Source organism: Mycteria americana, chromosome 8 (genome assembly GCF_035582795.1).
Source record: "Mycteria americana isolate JAX WOST 10 ecotype Jacksonville Zoo and Gardens chromosome 8, USCA_MyAme_1.0, whole genome shotgun sequence".
NCBI classification, from domain to species: Eukaryota; Metazoa; Chordata; class Aves; order Ciconiiformes; family Ciconiidae; genus Mycteria; species Mycteria americana.
In genome coordinates this window covers 18,787,535-18,813,244 of record NC_134372.1, presented here as the reverse complement: position 1 = coordinate 18,813,244, position 25,710 = coordinate 18,787,535, and the positions used below count along the sequence as shown (strand labels likewise).

Genomic DNA, 25,710 nt, shown 5'->3' with positions numbered 1-25,710 from the left:
TATATATGTGACTGACTTTATTCACTTAAGAGAAAAGTATGTGTTGTATCTTATCTCCTGACAGTAAACTTTGTGTTAACAATTTGCAATATATACTCCAAAAGAAATATTGAGATAGAAACGTTTTCTAATCCATGAAGCCTTTTATTCTGAAACAGCAAATGGAATGTATCATCCCTTCAAAGGAGATGGTTGAACTTTTATTTTTATTAGTGTAGAATAAAGGAATTTCAAGTAGCATAATTCTGGAAATTATATTCAGAAATAAGATCATCATGATTTTATCTTTCAGTGCATCTTTAGCACTTCATGTGGAATGGCATTGCATCATCTCAATCGAAGTATAGCCAAACCACACTCAATTTTCATTCCTAAAGCTTGCTAAGTCCATTTTTCTGCTGCAGTAAATATCGCAGCATCTTCTCTACCCAGTCTCACCAAACTGAAGTAATTTTCAAATCTTACTGTAATATTACTCAGAGATAAAATCCTATAATCTCTTCCATCACTGAAACGTTCCCTTTCTGAAGCCAGAAGCTTACATCCTATCCTGTATTACTTATCTGTGTTAGATTCTCCTCTCCATTCACCTTGATCCCACCTTGAGGTGGTTCATAAAACCTGCTAGCAGGATTTGTAAAAAAGTTCATGCCTTCTTGGGTCCTTGTTTCTTAGGTGCTCAAGCAAGGTTAATTCTGCATTACCAAAACCAACGCAGTAGGGAACATTTGAGCACGTACAGGAACATGCACAGAACTCTTCTGTGGCAGAGCACACAATTGGAACAGGATATTCTGTGTACTGGCCAATGAGAATAAGTAATAGAAGAATACACAAGACCACCTGTGCACTAGAGAAGACTCCAGGTACCAAACTATGCTACAAAAATTATTCCGTCTCTTATAATAAACATATTTACCCTCATAAAAAGCTTTTTGCTTTATTCTGCAGACCCAAAGCAATAAGACTCTTTGTTGTGATCAATGATTGGCCCCTTTACACAGAGGCCTTTTAAAAATCTCTCTCAGCAGCTTCATCTTTCCTTCTCTCTGCCAGCTTTTTCCTGTGTATCATAATAAGCTGCAAATTTGCACTTTTTGGGGGTTGTTTTTACTTTATAGGCTCTGCCTCTTTCATCCATTTTCATCTGAAAATATTCCCTTCAGAAGCCTCCTTGCAGTTGATCTGTAACTTGCAATACATTTCCATCCATTTCCTTCTGCAAGAAACACTATCTAAATTCTGTTTGCTAAAACTTCTTCCTTCTAATCTTAAAGGGTTGCTTCAAAAAAGAAAACCTTTTTGTTTCAGTGCCAATGAGATTCTGGAAGAAAATTTTGTGAAGTCATCAAGATTTGCATACCAAGCCACTCACTGCATGACAGACTGCCCTTGCTCTATGTTTTTTGCTAGCAACAAATACCTGTGATCACCACATGCTGCCTCTGACTGTTAGCTTCATAAAAGGAGGAACTTGAGTCTCATTTGAGTCTCTGACATCCTCAACAAGTTTTGGACATTTGCAAGTTGAAGAAAAGTTGTGATTGGAAAATAATTAGACTACAGTGTTTCATGTTAACATTAGCGCATAAAGCTGGTGGCTGCCTCTGTTCAGAACATACTGCTTATATTAAATGTTCAAAAGGTAAGGAAAAAGCAATATAGTTTAGAGCATCTAACTAAGCTGTTGGAAAGATACTATATAAGTCTTCTGAACATTAAAACCTTGCCATTTCAGAATTTTGCCATTTTAAAATTAAGCCTGAAGCTCTAAATGAATAAATATACCCACCTTTTTAAAGATTAAATTAGCTGAGGTATTGTGAATAAAATCACTACAGAAACATAAAACTTCACACTATATCTAAAGAGGCCACATCAAGGAAAATAAAGCTGTACTTGGCTGGATTTTGCAGGGTTTGAGAGCATGCACTATTTTTCCTGTAAACAGAGATATACTGGCTTGTTATGCAAGATTTTTAAAAAGTGAAGCCTTTATGTAGAGCAATACAAATGGAAGCCAAAAAAGCTCTCTGACTTTGCCTTTTATTCCTTTTCACAATTCCTTTATGTTTTTTAAAAGCTCCAAGAAACTCACACAGTTTCTACTTATGTTAGAAAGACACATCCGGACAACAGAGGTTTTTTCACCAGTCCATCTGTCCTGACCAGGGGGAAATAAATTCGAACCAGCAGAAATCTGTGGCTGTATCTGTAGTGCTACTGGACCCTCAATGATCCAGTGGGAGCTCACCACAGCTACCTCTTTGCTCAGATGCTAGGCATAAAACCAGGGTACACAAATGGAAACAGGGAACTAAGATTGTGCCAAAACGTGGGCCAGTAATGCAGAGGATATTTGGCAGCACAGATGCAAACAGTGAAGTAAAACCAACTAAAAGAACTAGTTTGAGGACTCTCACAATCCATTCTTACAGCAACATTATTAGTGGGGCAAGTACTACACAAGTCAATTGCAATAGTTAAAGCCAAGAAACAAACGAAAGCATATCATAGAAACAGCTGTACTTCAGTAACACCATTAATGAATAAAATAATAAAGGAAATACTGAAAGAGAAAAGAAAAGAGGCATTTATGAAATTTTCAAGACAGTCCTCTGCAGACCCTAATAAAAATTTGCGGGCCAAAGTTCAGTTTGTTACTATTAACGACTATTAAAATAATTCAACTGCTAATTATGTCTGTGTCCTAAAGAATATAACTGGTATATCAGGTTACTGCAAAGTGGGATATATTTTTGTCTGTCCTTTGTCACAAGCCCTTTTGACAACCAGTAAAAATGTTCTCAGATATGACAGAAACGAATAGTACCACCCCAGCAAATTCTGGAGTAAAGCTTTCCAACAGAATTGTTACACTGACCTGAACAGCATGCTATGTACCCCAGTGGCTAATAACATGTATCTGAAGAGATACTCAGTGGTCTGGGCGCAAGATATCCAGTCATTACATACGGTGATGATCATAGTTCACAACTTCATTTCTCACATGCAGTTCAGCATTTCATGGGGGTACTTTTAAAACTGACTTGGACTGTTAAAGGACTGCCACAAACATTAATCATTTCAGTTACCTCCAATCTGGAAACTGGAATACTGTGAACCTAATTGGTGAAAGTGCCAGATGAAAGATAGCACCTAATTGCAGTGTCCATATTACAGTTACGGCTGTTTGAACATCCGAATTAAATACCACCTTTTTCAAATGCAGACGTGGCACCGACTCCAGACCTGTAAACCTGCAGTGAAACCCACAGCAGCAATTTACCAACTCCATAATCTGGAAATTTTCCATTACTAGTTCAGACTGAGGAAGCCTTAGGAGATGTCAGGACACTCATGAAATGAGTGGAGCAGAACCATGCTAGAGATGCTGTAAAAGCATGTAACTGGATGTGGAATGGTTCAGATAGCAAGAATAGCTGACATGTTATTCTAACTTAACCTGACAAATATCCAAATCCAGCTCCAACCCAAAATAAGCCTACGATAACATTAGAAATAACCCGGCAACCTGAGACAATGCAGGAAAATCCTATTCAGAAGCAATTTGATCTTTTTTTTCCTCATAAAATGAAAACTTCAATTACAACTTTTATTTTTCCCCAAAACGTTATCCTAGCAGTATGTACTGATAAAGTTACAAACTGCATTCTAAAAAAATCTATCACTGATTAATTCAATAGTGAAAATTAATAATGTTTCAAAAATACTCAATAGATATTTTAGGATGAGAAGAACATAGGAATGCTTTCATGACGCAAAACGATAAGAAGTTTTCAATGAAGTCTGAGCCTTGATTCTTGAACTTTAAAGCTACTCACATCAAAAGAATGCTACCAGTTGCTTATGCAAAGGTGTTTTGGTTTAGCCCCAGCTGGCAATTAAGTACCACACAGCTGCTTGCTCACCCCTCCCCCCCCCCCCCCCCCCCCCACTAGGATGGGGAAGAGAATCAGAGGAGCAAAAGTAAGAAATTTGTGGGCTGAGATAAGAACAGATTATTATTATTATTATTATTAATAATAATAATAATAATAATAATAATAATAATAATAATAATAATAATAATAATAATGAGAAGGAAAACAACAAGGGAATGAGAGAGGAACAAAAACCCAGGGAAAAAAAAAACCAGTGATGCAACCGCTCACCACCCACTGACTGACGCCCAGCCCGTCCCCGAGCAGCGATCGCTACCCCCCGGCCAACTCTCCCCAGTTCATATACTGAGCATGACGTCATATGGTATGGCATAGCCCTTTGGCCAGTTTGGGTCAGCTGTCCTGGCTGTGCCCCCTCCCAGCTTCTTGTGCGCCTGGCAGAGCATGGGAAGCTCACAAGTCCTTGACCAGCATAAATACCACTTAGCAACAAACAAAACATCAGTGTGTTATCAGTATTATTCTCATACTAAAATCCAAAACACAGCACTATACCAGCTACTAGGAAGAAAATTAACTCTATCCGAGCCGAAACCAGGACAAATGGTATTCTATTATTCTATTATCATTCTACTCCAGATTCTCAAAAGCCCCCAATAACCTGATGCTACAATGCAAGAGCCTGCTATAAACATGAAGGTTATCTTAAATTAAAGGTGAAACTATTAAAAACCATTCTGCAGCCCACCAGACTGATGAATTGCTTTCTGGCGTTACTGAACTTAGAAGTTTGCAGAAAAGAGGACTGTAAACTCCATTGAAGTTTCTTAGGTTATAAAAATGTAAGATGTTCATTATAATCCATCCTAGAATAACTTAATGTGATTGTTGCTTTAGAGGTTACCTTTGAGAGAATACTGAATAAAGAAAAATTTGGATAATAACATTAAAAATTTTGACAGTTACAGAACCACTACATTATTAAATTGCTTTATACTTTTAGATTTTAAAGATTGCTACCACATTGGATAGAGTATTTTTCATCCCAGCTGTAAGTTTTACATCTCAAAAGAAAAATTCTTAGCAATCTGTCTCATTATATTTTCGCCAACATGCATGTTTTAAAACTTGCACTGCACTGAAAAGGAGAAAGAAGGCAAAGCACCTAAACTTGGCTCAGGTCTGTGGATGGAGGGAGAACAAAGACAGTCAACTTCAAACTATTGTTTACATTTAGGCTTGGGGACGAGGGGAACCCAATGCAGTTCAGCTAAGGTTGTATTATTGTGACAAAAGGGCAGGAAAAGGGGAAAGGAGAGAATTTTTACCATCATCCAATCCCAATGGTTTTAAATCCATCTCTAGCTCTTCATGCTATCTGGTAATGTATGTTTCAGTTTAGTCTGCAGGGATTTCAGACGCATATCTAAACTTATCCTCAACATTTCTCATTATTTTAAGGAAAAAGCCAACACGAATTTTATAAAAAGAAGAGATATGGATAAATTAAACAGCTTGGCCAACATCTATTGTCAAAGTTCCTGACAGAGATAGAAAATTAACATGAAGACAACTGACATCCAAACCAATGCACTTAAAGCATGAATTCATAATTGTTAATCAAAAAAGTTTCATTTCAGACACTGATTTTTCTTTTTGAAAGGCAGGGCGAACCTGCATTATGGAATAAGTCCTCTGCAGTGTTTAGTCTGTTATCCAGCCATTAACAAGCACGCAGTTCAGAATGGCCACAACACGTGCAGCCTCTTGTCCCACCAACAGTTTAGGAATATCGAAGAGACTGGCAACATGAAGGGAAAGTGAGAGTCACACAAATTTTTTAGAAACTGAGGATCATGATTATCCCACCTAGGAAACAGATTATTATCAAACACAAACCATAATTAAATAAATCAAGATGACTCTTTAAAATGAAAATGTCCATCTAGCTGCATATCATAGAAATTCTGTATTATACAGGATAAACCACAAATCAGACATGACAAAACTACTCAGTCTGATTATATTATCTTACAGTTATTACAGCTCTGTCAGCTATCATTATATCTATAATGCTTGAATTCATCTGCTGTTTAAACTTTGGTAGATAGATCATCTGGAAGTGAAATTAGAGTGAATCAGGAAGCTTAAAGTGCTGATGCTCAAAAAGTACAACAAGGTAAATTACACTAATCATCTTCCTGTTGAAAGCCCTCACAAAATGCTTTTAGCCTAGTGACTTTATTTATTTATTAAAGAAGGTGTCTCAAAACTTGTTTTTCAAGAAATACTGCCTTTAACACATGCATAGAAGAAAAGCAAAATACTACAAATACGTCACATTTCCACTACAAGGAAAAACACTACTTCTTTTTGAGCAAACTAATAAACTGGAAAATTAAGGTGTCAAACTGCAACTGAATGAGTTTGAAAACCATGTCAAATACTTAACTTTTTCCACAAACTGCAGAAAACCCCCAGAACCCACACACTTGCACATCTGCACTCTTCCAAAATCCCTACTGCCATTTGCTAGATGCTTTTTCACTTCGTGCAGTTTCCCATAATCTCCACTTATCCTTACCAGCTGCACTCCTCTACCCACAGCTTCAGTCATTAAACTGAAATATGAACCAAAAAATGTGTTTGACACCTTTCAAGAAATCAGGAAGGCAGAGGCAGGAAAGATAGAAGAATGAATATAAAAAAAATATAACTGTCTCTTGTGGTCAAATTTCCTCTGCCTGGCTGGCTAACTAAACTGTGTGTGCATTTCTAAGAACTCAAACACACAATCTTGAGGTTGGAAAACCAGTTCCATTGCTGTTTGAAGTGGCAGGCTTTGCACCTTAGTCTTTTCCAGGCAATTCACTTATTACACCCTAGAATATAATTACACTGGAGCTACAATAAATTTATGCTGGAGAGTAACTATCACCATTAAGAAGTGTGTGCGCAAAGCATGTAGAGACTTTAAAAATCAAGATTTGCTTTAACAATATAAGCCAAGCATAACAGAAAAAAATGCAATGATATCTATCAGTCAGATTCACATACTCAAAACATTGAGAAGAGGAGCATGAAATATGCACCATTTAAAAATAACATTAACTATCAAGCACCTAATAGGCCACTTGCTTCAACAACCAGTGAATGAAGAGATTGGAACAAATCCACAGTGCTAATTAAGCAAAACAACCGAGGCACAAGGCATTTCCTCAGGATGGATGAGCAGCTGCCCAGGGAAGGGATGGGGAGGAAGAGTCTGGATAGCTGGATGCAAGGTCATGGAACCCTGGCAGACATTAGATCTCAGTAAATTTCTCCTACCAAAACTGTTATTATTATTACAAGACATAAAATTAAAACTGACATATGCTTTTTGTTATGAGTGACATAAGTTAAATTAATACGTTGAAAGCATTTCTATATAAAATAGATCTTTAGAATTTTTCATACTTCAGTCAAAGTGAAATAATGAGCAAAACAAGACCTGTAAATTGCTGTGCCAGAAAAGAATGAGGAATTATATCCTGGGCAAGGGAAAATGTTATTTAAACTTAGTAATTGTCAATGTTACACTGATTTGTTAATCTAAACACAGACACCTATAACTCATGGCAGTTTACTAGTTTGGGTTTTCAATCCAAATATTTGAGAGTTCCTACATATATTTCTTTTAATTTCAGCTTGATTTAATATAAATAACAGCATCAAAACTTTCAGAACAACAATTCCTATGAACTCCAGACTAGTGGATGCCAAGGTAGCTAAAAATCACACAAAATTAAAATAGCAATTTGCAAATTAAGAATGTAAGAATCTCGCTCACGTGCCTCTATAGCCAAAGTAGTGAGCTGTCCTAAAACCCTTAAGGGTGTATTACTTGTATTTAAAACACAAAGGATTAGATTTCTAAAGCTTCTTTCTGAATTTAACTGGGCAAATATAACTTTTAAAGTGGTCCATCTGCCTGGAGCACAGCAGCTGTGATGGGAAGTGAAGAATGCTAGTGCAATATTTGGATACATTCTCAAACGAAAACTGTAAAAATTCTCCAGTAATTAGTGGACGATACGAGATTTATCCTCTTATCCCTATTCTACTCTAGCAGTTGATTTCAGATTTAGCATAACATTAAAAATACAGGAAAGATATTTTACATACAGGTACATGTCATGAGTGAGTTTTTAAATTCAGGACTTGAAATCTGCTACTAGTCCAGCACTATTCATTGCATGTACTGAATTTTGGCTCAAACTATTCTGGAATGATCTGGGTAGGAGAATTCTACCCAGAATCTGTGAGGAAGTCTATCACAGATTATTTGGGTAAGAAACAGCAGAACCATCCTTAACACCGTAGAAACCTGGAGTAAGAAGTCCTGGCTAAAATGCGTAGAATTTAAATGTACATAATTTGAACAAACTATATACGGCATGCACTCACCTATATGTTCCTATCTCAGGAAGCCATAGCAAATCAATTCGTAACAGGAAGGTTGCCAGCAAAATTCTATCAAAGTAACTTACATTTTGACGTAAAAATATTGAAGCAACAAGATTAGTTTTGGCCTATGTGATTGCTAGTCCTATGTGAAGCTGTCTACTCACATGGGTGAAGTGCAAGACTTAGTTTTCACTTTTACTGCCTTTATATTTTCTTACTGCAGCTCTAATACATCACATGTTCATTAGCAATGCATTGTTACATGTCTTTCCCATACCCTGTTGTGCCACCAGTCAACACATCATAGCACATGGGTTCATATTCCAGGAAAGAGGAAACGATACATTGCACAACCCTTCAATCAGTAAAACATACCATTAAACAGCCTGGGTGTGACTGCCTAGCTTAAGGAATCATCCATTTGAGCACAAACTTACGAACGACCCATCCCAGTACACAATGCAGGGGATGCATCCATAATCTGCATTTGGAGTGACAATTCATTAGCACTTCAAATTTCACTAATAATACTGTTTTTATAGAATAAATACAGAGAACTTGAAAGTGGTAAATGCTCATTACACCTTAACCTATGAATAAAATGTCTCTGTGGCAAACATTCTTATAACTGAAGTGCCAGCTGTGACAAATGGGTTGAAGCTTTATTTTTCGGGCTACAAAAAAGATTAGTGGCTATATTACACTTGAAAAAGACTAAAATACTTGCAAGTAAAATTTTGGTAACAGCTGACTCCATAATAAAATATTCTCTTACTTTCCTCCAGTCTTGCTAATGTAATACATGTTCATTATGACTATATTATTGTCCTGTTTTTCAGAAATGTAAGTTTTAGTGGTCACTCAAAATATTTAATGTTTGTTTTTTCATTATGAGCTCTGGACAAACATGACAAACCACAGCTTTACAGGCCAGTCTCCTGCATGCAAACTGTGTAGAACACTTTACACGTATGTGCAGCCATTTTCAGTCTTGATTCCCAAATAATTGATCCTGCATGGGAAAGAGATTGCATCTCCGCAGAAAAGGTTCCATTTGCATTAATCACATTTTAAATAAATTTATTTCTCCTTGACCAAGAGTTGTACTCAAATCTGAACACTTCAAAATGAGCAACTCTAAAAAAATAAAAAAAATCTGAGTTTTGTTCGAACCTCTATTTGCCTTCAAATAAAGAACTCACCTTTGTATTGTTCCGGATTTTTTGGTATTTCATCCATAACAAGTTTTAATAGCCATTTTCAAATCTGAAGATTTAAGTTTTAAGATCTATATTTGGGACCAGATTCAGGCCTGCACATGAGTACTGATCACAAAGAGAAAACTACCACTCTGAATATTTTATATCCATTCTTGGTGTTTTGTATTTCATATGAAAACTTTAGGCACTTCAAAATTATAAAACATTTTTCAGTTTCTATACAAGTATCTCACTGCCAAAGTTACAAAACCACTGGAGATGAAAAGTTGTTGGGAGAGAGCAGAATAAAATTACAGTGTTTGGCAGTTTGTTCATCTACAACTGTTGTCTTTTTACTTTCAGGAAACATTTCCTGTTATTCTGCATTTGCTGGTTATTTGGTCTGGACCACTCTTCTGATGCCAAAATATTTACAGAACTTCCCCAAATGAAACAGTCCCTTGGATATGATTGGCCTTATATTTGCGTGAACTGAAGTAACAACTACACGTCAATAACTTCTCTCACTGAAACCCACTGGATGCTGTATTTTTGCCTGGTCAGAAGTGGTTACATTTTGCTTGACTGTTTGGAAGCTTAGTTTCATTTGCAACATTAAAAAGATGGCTGAAGAAGAAAAACTCTCTCTAAAGAAAGCAATTCAGTTTGGTATTAATGGATATATTCCATCAGTAAAACTATGCATCACAAATGAAAATACCCCCAAAAGTTATTATGCTTGTTGTTTAGGCAACATGCAAATAAAACATATGTGACTGGTCCATCATAAAAAAAGCTGGATCACTAATGGAGAGCTGACTGTCAAATAAGAGCCGTCATGAAAGCCATAGACTCAACCTTACCTTTAAATTAGTTACCTGTAAGCATAACAGCCTATTGCGATTTTGTAATAAGAAGATCATGTTAGCTTCTGAACACAAGGATTTCTGCATTCCCTAGCTACAAGAAATCTTTCCTTAAGTTTGATATTTAATCTCTTTATCTTAGTGTTTCGTCTAATCAGCAATAACATTTGAAAGAGCATCCCTAAAGAGAACATGTCAGTTAAAAGTATACATGATAACAACAAAAAGAATGAAAAGCTTAGCTTCTTCAGGAGTAAGGTATTCAATTGCATCTTAGGAACAATCTTAATATACAGTTCAAATGACAAATGAAATGGGTTGCAAAGAAACACGTTACTTACAGACTTTAAATTGCGATTTAATGGCCCAGCAAAACATGAAAATGCGCCCAGTGCTATTGAAAAGGAACAGTCTGGATTCAGCTGATTTTATGAGACAGCCACACCACCGCAGGACCAAATCTCAGCAAGTTCGATTCAAGGATGATGGTGTGAACACAAAGACAGAACTGGATACTAATTCTGCCCAAGATACAGCATTCATGACTGGAAAACCAGAAATATTTAGGGATCACAATTTCTTGCTAGATCAATCTCCATCTTTTCCAAGGCCTCAGAAGGGCCTTCGGAATATTGCCATACAAACATCTCCTAGCCTCAGGAAACACTTCCCAGTTTTTAAAAAGAAAAAGCTGACAGTAAGCAAATCATTAACAGAAATGCCAACTGAGCCTGCAAATTCTATCCTAGTAAATGGCAATCTTTCTGAACAAGACACTATGTCTTCAGATCTCTGTTACTTAAGAATAACTAATCATTTGGAAGATGGATTTAGGAATAGTGAGGTGGATGTTCAGTTAAGTCAAAGACCATCAAAAGCACAGAGCAATGGACCTATCCACTCAGATGATTTCTCAGTATCAGAGAAGACAACTGTTTCTACACAGGTGCCTGAATACATACATGTGAGTTTTCCACAAGACAGCAATGTTTCTATGGATGCACCAGACACAACTATGAATTTAAGTAATTCACTGCATTCTTCTACTGTCATAAATAGCAATGAAAATAATGAAAACAGCACGCTGTCATCTAATTCTGAAAAAGTATACCCTTGCCTAAGCAATTCAACTAACTGCAGTGAACATAATCCTCATTCTGGCTCTTGTGAAGCAGATAAAAGTGATAGTGATTCTGAGTTGCCTGTAGCCAGCAAAGATGCAAGCAGTAAGGAAACTACTCCATTATCACCTCCATCAAATCACAGTTCATCTCCTTGTTTCCTCAGAGACTATCAACAGGCAGGAGAGCACACAACAGATTCCAGCTGTGTGTCATTAACAAATGATGATCACACAATAAGGTCATTGACCAGCAGTAATGCATCAAAATCTGTTCTGTCATGTAATACCGAAATTGAGAAAAATTCTACCCAGTCAGATGTTTCCCAGTGTAACAGCTGTTTAGAAGGATTTCACATAAAGTCTTATCTGCCAAGGAATGAAATAAAACCACAAACCAACAAAGAGATTAACGAAATAAATCGAATTCATTTGGCACATGGCGAACTCTGTGCCCTACAAGGCAGGCTGCAGTCTGTAGAGGAATCCTTGCAGTTGAACCAGGAGAAGATTAAAGTCCTTTTGAATGTAATCCAAGACCTGGAAAAATCCAGAGCCCTCAGTGAAGGGTATGGTGCATTTTAATATTAGTAATTCATCAGAAGTGTGAAGTAGATGTTAGCATTCTTTTAACCTTTGCTACTGAAAAAAATCTTTCCTGAGGTATTTAAAGATAAGTTTGCAAAAATGGTATCTTATGCCCTTTTTCTGGTATTTGGGCCTCGGCAGGGAAGCAAGTGTCTTTATAGTTTGGCTTTAGCTGACACTGCCTTTACTAAACCCAGAGTGAGACATAGATTATTAACTCCCTCTTTTGTTTAGATTTATGGTGTCAGATACAAAGCCACTAACACCTGAGAGCTGGCAGTCTCCATCTACTGTTGCAGTAGAACAACAAAACCCAAAAGTCTAACGTACTAATGTAGTATAATAGAAACCTATGGCAAGCCAACGATCTCTTACTAGCAAGGTCAGATACGCATTTAGTGCCAAAGCAGTCCTATTGCTGAAACAGTTTATATCAGCAAAAACGTGCTTCTGTTCAATAAATTATTACTGCCTTCATAAGCAAGCAAAAGTATTAGTGGCTAAAGCATAGCATCTGCAGACATTTGGGGACCACATTACTAGTTACATTTCATGATACCACAAACAACGTAGCTGCTGAAAGGGAATGCCTTAAGAATAGAAAAAGGCACAGTGCCAGGTAAACTTCAAGAGCTTCAGTATGTCAGGAAGATTTCACGGGAGGTGGAGGTAGGTGCTTAAAAGGGATTAAAACTATGAACATACAGCATGTGAAGACTGTTATCAAGACCTCACTTTGGAATCTCAGAGTTTAGAATGACTGCTTTCTGCACTATCATAGGCATGCATGACCTGTATTTATTTTTAGTATGCTCTCATAGTGACTATTAGCCAAGGCTGCAAGCATTATTTATGTAACTTATTTATGCAATTCATTTATGCATTATAAATAATAATACTATAAATGCAAATGATATCTAAAGATTGGACACCTTTGTAGGACAAGGTTAATATAGAACTTTAAATATTTCTATGCTCAAAACAGGGTTTAGAATATCCTAATAATGCCTTACAAACCATTAAGAGCAGCTCCTACTTAGAGTAAATGTATCTAGGATACATTTTAAAGTTCTGTTTTATGATAATGTAGTATATCCATCAAATAATTTTTGTTTTCGAAAAAACTTACAAATAAACCTTTCAAAGTATCAAGAGAATAAAGGTTCCATTTTACTTTATTTTTTAAAGATAAAACAACATTAACTCTATGTTATCATACATTTACTTTTATACTTAGCACAGCTAGCTTAGGCATCTAGAATAATCATTTATGCATAATTGTATAAAACTGCATCCTTAATTTTAAAATCAGATCATGTGTATCAATAGTATTTACTGACTACAATTAAGGAAGAAATCTGATAATCTTCCACATTTCCAAAACTCTGCAAACATCACAAAAAGAAGGCTGCTTTGAGATCTTTGTGTAGGTTCAGTTGCGCAGAAATAGCACAGAACATGACACTGACTTGCCCACGTGACTCAGCACCAGGAACCACACTTGTTCCCATGTGGACAGAAAAGGTTTGTGTGGCTGTGCAAAAACTGTCAGGATATAGTTAACTGAAGCCACAATTTCATACGCCCCAATTTTCTTACAACTTCTGAAGAAAAATAATCTATTTTGAAGAATTCTTTCTTTCTCAAAGTATTTTATCTGGGAATTGAAATTACCTTCTCGCATTTTTTATGAATAGTTCTCCAACTCACGTAGCAAATATGAATTTACACTAATTTAAAAAATTAAAACAATATAAATCAAGTTAGCATGTAATTTTACTCTGTACAGATTACCTTTTTTATCTGAAAACATTAACCAGTAATGTCCACCCAGCTGTCAGCATGAAAATACTTCTGTTAGTTTCCACTGTGCCCGCATAAATTTTTATTCCATGTAATGTTTTTCCCATACAATTCACCTCCAACTATCCTCTCTCAGAGGGTTGTTCTTAGTAATTTCTCTTTATCTGAAAAGCCCATATGATTTTCTAGCACCAATTTTGTAATAGCTTAGACACAACAGACAAGATCCACGTAGACATACTGATGACAAAAATGCAAAAACATTTATAAAACACCAAAACCCAAAAGTTGGGTTTAGAAGCAAGATCGGGGGCAGGGGGGCAGCATGTATGTGTCATATGTGTCAAGCTTAAGCAATCCCTTGTCTATATTTGAAATATACTATAATATGAAATATATTACAGTATATTTCATACAACTACCACCTGACTATGGTTCTTTAGGAAGTTACAGAAAAAAATATCCACTCCTTCTCCCCTACATGTACTTATGTATGACAGAGTGGACAAGTTTCAATTATGTTTGCAAATCTGACCATTACAAAGAGTAACTTGCAGTGAAGCACAGTCAGATTATTCAGCAATATTTATAGTCCATTTCTGTTCAGTTACCACACGGTCAAAACCAAAAATTTTGCCAAATATTTTCAAGTTTCACACTGAAATTCAATGATAAGCTTCAATCCACCTTGCTAGAATCATCTAGCAGTAAAACTGAACATTCCAAGTACTTGTGGAGGTAGCACAACAATGCATGTGAAGAACCTCCACTTTAATTCCAAAAGCAATCAGAAAATTATTTTGGTACCAACTGAACTCCCCTAATTCAAATAGAACTTGCTAAATAGAAGTGTTATGCATCCTTCAGACATAATGAGCCACCAACCTCAAACTGTTTCTAATGCAAGTCTCTCCATCACAAAAATAATTCAACTCTAGTTGGTGTTAAGTATGAAAGTCACTTTTCTTGTTTTCTCAACGCTCCAAATTTGTACACTATCAGCAGTAAAAATCTGACCTCATTATACTCAAGTGAGGAAACATGAAAAGGGGAAAGAATGGAAAGCATAAGGGTAGAGATCAGATTGAATTCACCGAAAGCATGGATATTCAAATACTATAAAGTGTGTTTATAAGAAGCAGTCACATGTCTAAGTGTTTTCATAACAAGTATTCATGCAAGAACCAACAACCAGATTCTTAAGAGCATGAGGTGGGAAAGATACAAGACAAAACCATAAATCAACATAGGGTTTGGGTTTTCTAAAGCAACCTTCTAATTTAGAATGTGACACTAGAATTTTTGGTAAGGATAATAGAAGTGGTGAACAGATTTACTTTTATTCATGAAAGATTCAGAGATCTGTTAATGTATCTATAAATACACATTACATGAACTACTGTCTATTACAGGCGTAACTTCTATCACACTGGTCAAGACCTCAACAACTGCAGCACCTGTCAGAACACCGCATGTATCATTTACAGGTACTTCACTCCTTCACACAATTTTGTATTGTCTGTATCTCTCTCACAAATGTACAACACAATGTTTTGCTCACAGCTATAAAAGGTCTCAATTATTATTAATCCAGTTTCTAACAAAAGACCAAGTGGTATGTGTGAGGTGGTTTGTTTGTTTTCCCAAGTAGAAAACAATTAATACTGGTGTTATCTGAAAGAGGTACTGTAGTTCTGAGAATCTAAATAGAAATTTCCCACTAATGTTTCACAGCATTATTATTACTAGCATGCTTTGAAAACCTTTGATGCTGTTTCTGATGATGAAACTCCCTCTGTGTGTTACATTTTCAAAGCTAGGATTTCTGTAATAAATTTAGATCTTGGAAAAGATAAACACTCAGTTCTCCAAATGCCAGTAAGCTATAGCTACAGTTCATGTTTACGGGCAAAACAAAAACAAAACTCCCACACTTCTCACCTCAGTAAATGTTTATTTGTTATTATTTTGAGAGAGTACAATTTGAGTGTAATTTACTCCACATTTAAAGTGCAGTTTATGTTAAACTGTTATGACCAAAAAACTGTGTAGTACTGTGTTCTGGAAGCTGTACGTGTATCAAATGCTATGTCTATACAAACACCCTGTAAGAGTCTTCAGCTTGCCAGCCGTTAACCAAAAAGCTAGCAGGTACAAAGTCTTGGTTATACTGTACACGTAGCTTCTCCACTCAGCAAAGCATTTTATAGGGCTTCCACCAATTTATAAACACATTATCCAATTTCTGCAACCCCAGTTATGAGGCAGAAAACACACATCTTCACTTATTTGATTCTATAAGATTCATTGGGCTCTTCACAGAATATTAAATAAGATATTGCGCAAATGCAGAATAACCAGAGCTGAAGCTCACGCTTTGCTATTTTAGATCCTTTCCAGTACTGCCACACACTACAGACTTAAGAGAATGAAGAGGAGGATGAATGCATGGTCAAAATTTACATATGATATCTTAGGCCTAATTTGGAGAGGTAGAGAATATGTATTCAAACCAAAGGTAGCGAAGAAATTGTAATACTGCTATTTAAATCCTGTCTTTTTGCATTCCTTTTTTGTGAAGGACACTTTAAAGGACTTGGCAGCTGATGAGCTAATTAATTAAATCACATGTTCATTTTCCTTGCTATACATATCACATTTCTGATGTGCTGTGCTGTTTTAAAGTTTATTCTTTTAGAAAAAGCTCAGTGGAAAAGGACCTTGTCAGTCACATATTGTGAAGATCAGGTATTGAAGTTAAACATTACACTGCAAAATTGAGAAGTTGATTTGAAACATCTCCTAGAAATTTTTTATCCCTTCAAAGATATTCATATGTATTAGTATTCCAGAGGTTTTAGATATTTAAACGTTTACATTTACAAAAATAAAGGGCAAGAGAATTTGTCTCTTAGGTTGAAAACTTTTCCTTTATTTCAGAGGACATGGCAGACCATTAGCTTTGCCAGTTTGTAAGCACTATGACTTTAATTTTTTTAATGGATATAATGAATAGAATATATCCATATGGAAGTGTTTTTCACACCACATTTTCCACAAGTGAAATTTATTAAAGAGCTTAAGAAGCTAGTTAGATAAAGCCAGGGTTGGACACAGCATTGGAACCTATTGTTCAACATACAACTCAGTGAAGTACTTGTGTCCTAAATCTCTGGTAATGAAATCTCAAAGTAATTGACGTGTCACGAATTAAACACCACAACTTCTCTGAGACAACGTTAGTCTTGGGTACTGCAAGTACCCAAGTACATCCACAGTCCACTGGGTACTCCAGGAAGTTACATGACTTATCCAAGAGCAAAGACTGAATCTGTATAAAAAGGAAGATCCAGGAGAAAACAGATTTTCTTTACTTGGTCACTGTCTCTGAACAAACAATCTCTGTGCATTTTTATTGGACTGTACAGGAACAGAGGTCACTCTCTAGAATTTATGTACAAACTACCCTTTACCACAGGATGCCTTCTCTCTTCAGAATAATAAATTATGATGCTCACCCTGCGTTTTTAATTTACACAGTTTCAATACAGGAAAGATCCTGAGCAACAAGCACAAGTATCTGAAGGAAAGAACAGAGGATGTAACAAAATGTTGATGTGGCTTTTTGATTGACTAGGTAGTTTATAACAATAATGGTGCCTGGAGGCTTACAGTGCAATGATTAGTAGAATACGTACAAGAGAACACAGTCCCTCTAAAGAGTTTCTAGTTTTAAGAGACAAAAGAGAAGACAGCAAGGAAAAATACTAATTTTCACTTTACAGAGATGTTCCACAAGACATGGTTATGAAAAAAGCATTCCAAGTAACTAATATTTGAAGTTCGTAACATATGCATTAGACAACATTCTGAAAGAAGTAATTGTTGTCAGTTTTTGCTCTAGGCAAACCCATGCAATGTGTTTTAGTAGCCTAAAAGATCCATGCAAGTATTTCTTCCACTAACGTAGCATCACTGTTGTCATTAATTATAGAATCAAGTGTTTCATCTTGCTCGCTGTTTTCCTGCTCATCAGTGATTCAAACAGTGTAAAAGCAGAATGTTGGCTTACTGTCTTTGAACCATCTTTATCATGCACATTTTAAGCAGTCCCCAAGTCAAACAATATACTAATCTCCTATCAATCCAAGTGTGGATTACACTGATTGGTAAACTAATAAAGTGCTTTTCAGTCTAACAGTGGCCAGGAATATAGTGGCTGTAAGCTGTTTTATTAACTATCCAGCAGGGTTGTGTGAGATGACTTGGGACTTCAATCTAGATCCTGTAAGATAAATTTTTGTATTATAATAAATGCAAGTAGCAACCAAAACCAGACAGTTATCTCAGCATATAAGGGACAATATTAAATGAAGACTGAATTGATCTCTTGCCTCTAGAGATGATCTCTCCAACATTAAATTAGAAACTTTGAAGAAGGGAAGAAAAAAGGAACATGAGCAGATGCTATACTTACATATGCTATAAACTGAACATTTCATTCTTCAGCGCTCATGATCTGTGACTACTGAAAACTATTAAGTTGCAGTTTTAGCAATAAGCCAATAAAATTGCAGAGACACTGAGCAGATTTGTTATTTATACCACTTTCTACTACTTTATATTTATTATGTATTGCTCCCTGTCCAGAGGTCCCTCTCCAGTTCTTCTAAATTAGAATAATCTTATTGCTTTTTGCCAGCTGAGTTATTTCATTTCATTAAAAATCCCAAAACTTATTAATTATAAGGGAAACAAGCTTCTAGTTAATTTTAACATATTATTCAACAATTTCTATGGATTTCTATATACATACAATACTCACAATTAATAGTGTTTAAAGATATGCATATTTACTAATTTTACAGATTTCTTCTACTCAGTGCCCAAATCAGGTTCAGGGCCTTAATGTGACATCCCAACATCCCTCTGATGATGCCTTTTTCCTCCCAAAGAGCTTGCATTATGGAAAATACAACCAGCTTCTTTCTGCTCTCCCCTCCACCTGCTAAAACCTCCACAGCAGACATAGCTGATACAACTCCCACTCTCCTGCCCAGAAAAGATGGTTGAGATAAAGAAAAACTCTACACCTCTGCATCTTTTTCTTTTTTTTTCTTTGTTTGTTTTTGTTTAAATGTACTGATTGATTCAGACTGCTTAACCACTGTCCACATCGATTCTTTTGAACCTTACATTTAATTCCGTGCACATATCTGCTCTTATCTAACTAACATTTTGGATCTCATTTGACATCAATAACAATTACAGGTTTCAATGGAGAAAGTGAATTACATTCTACTTTCCTGTTAACTAATACCACTTATCTCAGATTTACGTATTTGCTTAATTTCATGTATTTTTGGTCCTAGCAGGTCTCCTAGTGGGAAACATGCACATTTACAAAAGCTAAGCATGTGGGAGTTTCGGATTCATGCCAAGCATGTGACTGAGTTAGATTAAAGTATCAAAATCTGACCATTGAATAAAATGCTTTGAAAGGTCATCCTAGTACATTTTCATTTTTTCTCCCTTAATTTTTGTCCCATTGTTTTGGGCACAATGCTGGAGTTCTCAACTCATATAAAGAAAAAGGTTTCCCTCAGAAAAGATTGAGAGAGGAACTTATTTTCAAAGCAGCAACCTATACAGCCTTGCGTTTTAACCAGGCTTTAATACTGAATAATGCCAAATCATTCTAATGAGGTAAGCATCCTTTCCACATGTTTAATGAGGGAATTTCTCACTTACTAGCTTAAATCTCTTCACTTTTCCATAGTGTAGAATATGACTTCAGACAACAAGAAGGAAGACTTCATCAGATTTTGAAAACACTGGATCATGCAGAGCAAAATCCAGCTTCAGCTTCACCTCAGAAGCCACCATCTGATCATCCAGCTCCCGAGAAAAAGGAGTTAAGAAGAAAAACAAAAAAGGTTAAAAGAAAATGCTTCTGGTGGATTTGACTTCCTTATGGATCCTTTTACATTTCAAAAGACACTAGAACAGAAAGAGGTTTGAGAGCACGCACCTGAAAATGTGCTATTATGAAATCAAAGCTAAAGAATGTTTAATTAGAGTATCTGAAAAATCAAAAGAATTGAATTTACTTAAATCATCTCACTGAATAAAGGTGCATGAAGATGTTATTTTCAAAATGAAATTGTTTCTTTCAAAAGGAAGCGTTCTCATTTTTTCCAAGGACACTTTCATATGCTTTGTAAAGACTTCTTTTTCTTTCAACTTTCCAAAAATAACAAGGTTTAAATCTTTACTTTAAAATACAATGGTAGACAAAGCTAAGGGTGTCACACAGTCTTCATTTCCTATTTATAAGCAACATGGACTAAAAGGAAAGAACTTCATCAATCTTTAAATAAACCACATAATCAAGAACAAATTGAGGGGAATCTACATCGTTCAAACAAATCTCTCCTCAAAGGAGACAATTACAATTATTTCACATCCCCCCTGAAATATTTTTCTTGCTATCATCTAATATTTAACAACAAGAAAAGAATTTCAGGTTAAGTTTTACTCTGTCCTCTTTTTTTGGTTCATTTTAAAAAGCAACCATTTAGAAGTTTCAGCCATTTAATAGACTTCTCTGAAAAGAATCATAGAATCATAAAAACAACAGATTATCTCAGTAATTCTAGTCTTAACTCCCTAGTCAAGCAAGGTCCAATTAGGTGAATTTGAGTTTTGAGTATCTCCAAAGACAAGAATCCATAACCCCTTGGGGCAAGCTGTTCCAAATTTTTTCCTAACATCTAATCCGAATTTTCTGTGTTCTAACTTGTGTCCGTTACATCTTGCCCTATCCAAATACACCTTCAAGAAAAATTAGACAGATAATAAGACCTCTCTCCTAAGCCTTCACTTCTTAAAGACTCAACAAATCCAGTTTTCACTGCCTCTCTTCACATGTTATGCAGGACACAGCCATCTTGGCGGTCTCCCTCCAGTAAGCTGATGTCTTTCATCTACCTGGAAGCCTAGAACTGGACACAATGCCTCAGATGTCATAACGCAATTGCTGAATAGAGGGCAATAACCACTTTGGCTACTGTCTTGCTAAACCACTTGCCCAATTTGTCCATCTAAGACCTGTATCACTATACCAAAATATCCCAAGATGCATTTTTTTGGCCTTAAGATATAAGTAAGTCAATACATGATACAAAATTGATCAAAAAAAAAATATTGAATGAATTTATCTGTATTATATAAAAAAATTATATAGGCTGAAAAGATTTTATCAGGTGTCAATGCATCTATTCCTTTCCTTCAAAAATAATCGAGTTACCAGCTAGCCTGGGGTATGCCAGTGTAACCTAATTTAGGGTTTATGATACTATTATTTTGCTCATGAAAACATGGTCATCTTTCATATGGGGGGCAGAAGGGAAAGGTTTTCTGAAGCAAGTTTAAAGGGCACACTGTAAAGCCCAAATAATGTATTTTATGTTTAGTGGAATGTACTGCAGACCTTTTCTTAGAAGTGATTCTGGTTAATTAGTTCAAATGGTGTCAGGGTTTTCCATAGATTAATCCCTGGATCCTATTTTTCTAAATCATATTGTATTAATTGTGCAATGTTAGTTAAAAATGTCTGTACACTTTTTGTACACTTCTGTGTTCCTTGAATTCTTAGGGTTAATTACACATTTGAAAATACATTAAAAACAATTTTGCACAGAAGAATTTTGTCTGGAAGAATTAAGTTTTTTGATAAAACTAACATACTCTCTTCTAAATGAAGACTATGTGACATGGCTCAATTTATCAAAATTCTAAAGGACTGACAGTTTTAAAAAGCATTTCCATGCTAAGTTCAGTCAGTATGGAAATGACAGGCACAAAATTATCATTATCTTAGATGCTTTTCAGAAGAAAAGCCTTACACGAAATTTTACTAGCAAAAAGGATGCCTTTAGTGAGACAGAAAAGCTCTTCAGTAATAATTTGTGGGTATAATAAAGGTAAGAATTAAATTATTACATCAGAACACGTCATTATACTACACTCAAATGCATGTACTGCTTATGCTAGTATGCCAACAGCATTCCTATTTTGCATTAGTCTCTATCATTGATATAATGAAGGATTTATTAGTGTGTAAATGTTTCTTATATATTAAAATAACATTTTAAGATTAATATCCTCCGTGGTAAAGGTATAATAATAAGCAACACCAAGAGTCGTAACACTAGCAAACCCAATAAGTTTTTTTCTGTAGTGAACTTATTTTCAATACTTTGTTATTATATGAAAGCAATCTTTCTGTCTTTCTTTTTGTTAATAAGCACAAAACAGCTCATTTTAAGCTGTCTGATTTTGGTTTAGCATACATAATGAATACGATGCCTTCAATATATTTTCAAAGGATCCAGATTATTCAATTTAAACAAACCACAGTATTTTGGTTCACCATATAGCACCAATCAATTCCTGGGGTCAGTAAAACTATGTAAGAACAGAAATATTCCATTTAGTTTAAGAAAGTCCAACCAAAGATAGCTGCAAGTAAGGCTCTAAGTCTTTCTTATGACCTGAACAAACATCAATACTTCTGAAAAACTGAAACATAATTATTTAAATGTTTACAGGTTTTTTGTTTTAATGTCTGATCTTGATGGAATTCAGAACTATAGACAATTTTAAATCCTTTATCTCGAAGTCAAAATTAGCCTTTGTTTTCCATATTCCTCAGTCAGTTGTTTTATGATTCTCTCTCAATCAGTAAAGTATGGATTATCCATACATGGATATGAAATTCTTTTTAGCATGTGCACACACAGCAGTAGGGAAACACTTAAGGTATCTAGGCCAGCCGACTCTCAGCTCCCAATGCTGCAATCTAAGAACATTCACTTGTCTTTCAGCCTACCCTCTGTTCAGGGTTTTTAAATTCACCCCCTGCAAGACATCTGTTTTCCTTGAAAGAAAATATGAAATAACAATGCTGCTAAAGCACTGTCGTTCAGAAAGGTTGCTCCTAGAGTTCTCTACTTCAAGATTTCAGTAAAAGGGAGATTTTTTTGAGTCAGCAGTAGTAGCAACAGCCAGCCAAGTTCTAAAATACATAAAGAACCAAACAAAAGGCTTATCTGAAACACAGACAGAACTCACTCATTCTTCTTGCAGAGGCTCTGACTACCATGAACAAAAAACATACAATAATTTAACTGAAAATAAAGTAAAAGTATGCCAGAATTAAATTATTCCTACAAAAGAATAAGCATCATATTTTCACAATAAAACCACACCTACTAAATGCAAGAAGATATTATACCCAGTCTTCTCCACAGTATGTCACACACAACAGGCTTTCTACATAAAATTTTAAAGACAACCTTTGAGCAAAAGACTATTTGTTACATTAAAAGCTAACAGTGGGAAAGTGTCAGTCATGGTATGCATCAGCCACAGCAAGAGGGTAAGACCGCTTAGTTGCTATATGGTTTTTTTAGATTTAAGCTAGAAATTTGTATATCCTAGCAACACAAAATACCTAAAAATTAATAGCTTTGTAACACATAATTGGAGAATCTAAAGTATGTGAAAATGTAATATGTAAGCATTGCTTTTTGTTTTATTGTTTAATATTTTTAAAATAGTTTAGTAATTAATTATTAATTCATATAGGAAATAAAAAAATTACCAGATACACACTATGCAATTTATTATGTCAAGATTGGAAAAGCAATAGAAATTGGTTGATTGTTAGAAGGTAATAGTACTGGTCATAAAAATTTCTCTGGTTTAGAAAATTATGGTGTAATGCCTAAAACCAGATCCCAGAGTAGGAAATACATGTTATAAATACATACAAACCCACTCTTAAATAAAATAATAATTAAAAAACCACAAAAACCCCACAAACCAACAACAAAAATCCGAAAACCACAACTACTTGGCAGCACTTGCATACAAAATATTGTAGGCTTCTTTGAAAGACATATTTAAATGACAACTACAATATGCTATTTATAAAACATTGCACAGAACATGGCATATTCCAAAATTACTGTATTTGAAATTGCTGTTTTATGGAGTCAACCTAACTTTCTTTAAAAATTCAGAATGTATGAATAAAATACCGATCTCTTTCTGTCATGTAACAGCAGTTCATGTAGGGCTTTTCATAGTTTTGTGCACTATAGCTCTTTCCAAAAAGCCACAATACTTAGTAATTATGCTAGCTTAGATACAGAACATCTTCCTAAAGAAATGTAATATCTAATGTATTTTTCATAAATTTCTAGGTTCTTTAAATTTGATGTTATCTTTTGCAATAAAATGAGATAGTTTTCTTAGGTTTCAGGAGCCAATTAATAACAAACAACATTTAGATTACAAAGGAAGTGAACAACTGTTCTTTGGAAAAGGAAAATGAATAGGAAATGAATAAATAGGTCTTCCATGGAATCATTCTGCAGCTTTTCTAGGTAGAGAAAGGATTTAAATTTGAATACTGAATAAAAAAGCTGTAACTTCTAGCTAGACCATGTGTATATTTAAATATATCATATTCTCCAACCAAGGCGGCTCTGCAAAATGGTTTCTCTGGTCATTATTTCCCCAAAGAGTGTTGGTTTTTGCAAAAGTATGCTATCTAGACTAGCTTTGGTTAACAGAGTGCACTGTTTTCTTTTCAGCAAAGTCTTTATTTGTACAATATCTTATATAAATATTGTCTGAAAACTTTTCTGTGTAGCGTAACTACACTCTTTTCATCATGCTAAACTGATACTGTGAACAAAATCGAGTTTGGGAGTACCAAAGGAAAGCTTTAAAATGTATATGGTGGATTTATGATATTTTTGTCTGTCTAACCAAGCCGATACCGAAAACAAGTATTTCTGTATTCTACATGCTTCTACACGTTTTGCTTCTATAATTACTGTAGTGGGACTTCACTGCATCACAACGCCCTTTAACTAAAAGTCTACATTTCATAAAGTATTCAAGATAAAGCTTGAATATCCAATTTCATAAAATAAACTTGTCCCTCTATTACAAGTTTAGAAGCACATCTACAACTACAAACAGACAAAGCTTTTTTCTTTTTTTTTTTTTTTTTAAATAGTGAAAATAACCAAGCAGCGGTTAAAGACTTCACCCGCCAAAACATCACAATGAAGGCATTTAAGTAAGTCTCTGCAGTAGTTGCAGAGAGCCAAATTTCTTTTCTATCACCAACACCTTTTCAGCCTGACTCTTTCCAGTGATTACATGAACAAAGCTCACAGCATGCTGTTACCAGCTGAGCTCAAGGCAGCACCTTCCCTTAGATTCAACTGGCATTGTAGTAAGAAAAGATAAAGGCAACTGTAACCCAAAATCCTTCCTGCCGACAAGCTAGAAGATTGTGAAAAGGACACCTGAATATGAAAATTAACCTGCTTATCCCTGCCAGAAAGCAAAAAACCCTCAGGTAAATAAAATCCAGTACTCTATCAGGTGCAAGACATTGAAACTTGCAAGGAATAACAGATCTTGTAAATTGTAACCATTGTTTTTATGTATAACATAGTACAACATAGTATTAGCACTGTTTTTCACAGCTTTTTCAAATTCTAGAAAATTACACATCAAAAGATAATAAAAATACTTGCAATATTCAGAAACATAGTAACAGATTTAAGAATCTAAAGAGTAACCCTCTGTTCTCCTGGAAGTAAATAACAGTTGTAACCCAATTTGAAATGTCACTCATATTTATATAACATCAGGCACATAGTCTGACTGCAGCTATTCCATATGTCTCACCT

The 25,710-nt window shown here is 35.3% G+C and overlaps 3 protein-coding genes across 4 annotated transcripts in view; 1 reads left to right on the top strand and 2 right to left on the bottom strand.

The window, feature by feature from the left end:
* Nucleotides 1–25,710, bottom strand: part of SPDL1 (spindle apparatus coiled-coil protein 1) — a 367,882-nt gene that overhangs the window by 209,092 nt on the left and 133,080 nt on the right. The gene's annotated exons all lie outside the window — the stretch shown is intronic.
* Nucleotides 1–25,710, bottom strand: part of DOCK2 (dedicator of cytokinesis 2) — a 221,710-nt gene that overhangs the window by 106,759 nt on the left and 89,241 nt on the right. The gene's annotated exons all lie outside the window — the stretch shown is intronic.
* On the top strand, nt 10,766–19,896 carry INSYN2B (inhibitory synaptic factor family member 2B). Its single transcript, XM_075510726.1, has 3 exons — nt 10,766–12,108; nt 15,343–15,417; nt 19,710–19,896. Exons 1-3 carry the CDS (start codon nt 10,781–10,783, stop codon nt 19,894–19,896), a joined length of 1,590 nt encoding a protein of 529 aa, XP_075366841.1. The 5' UTR covers nt 10,766–10,780.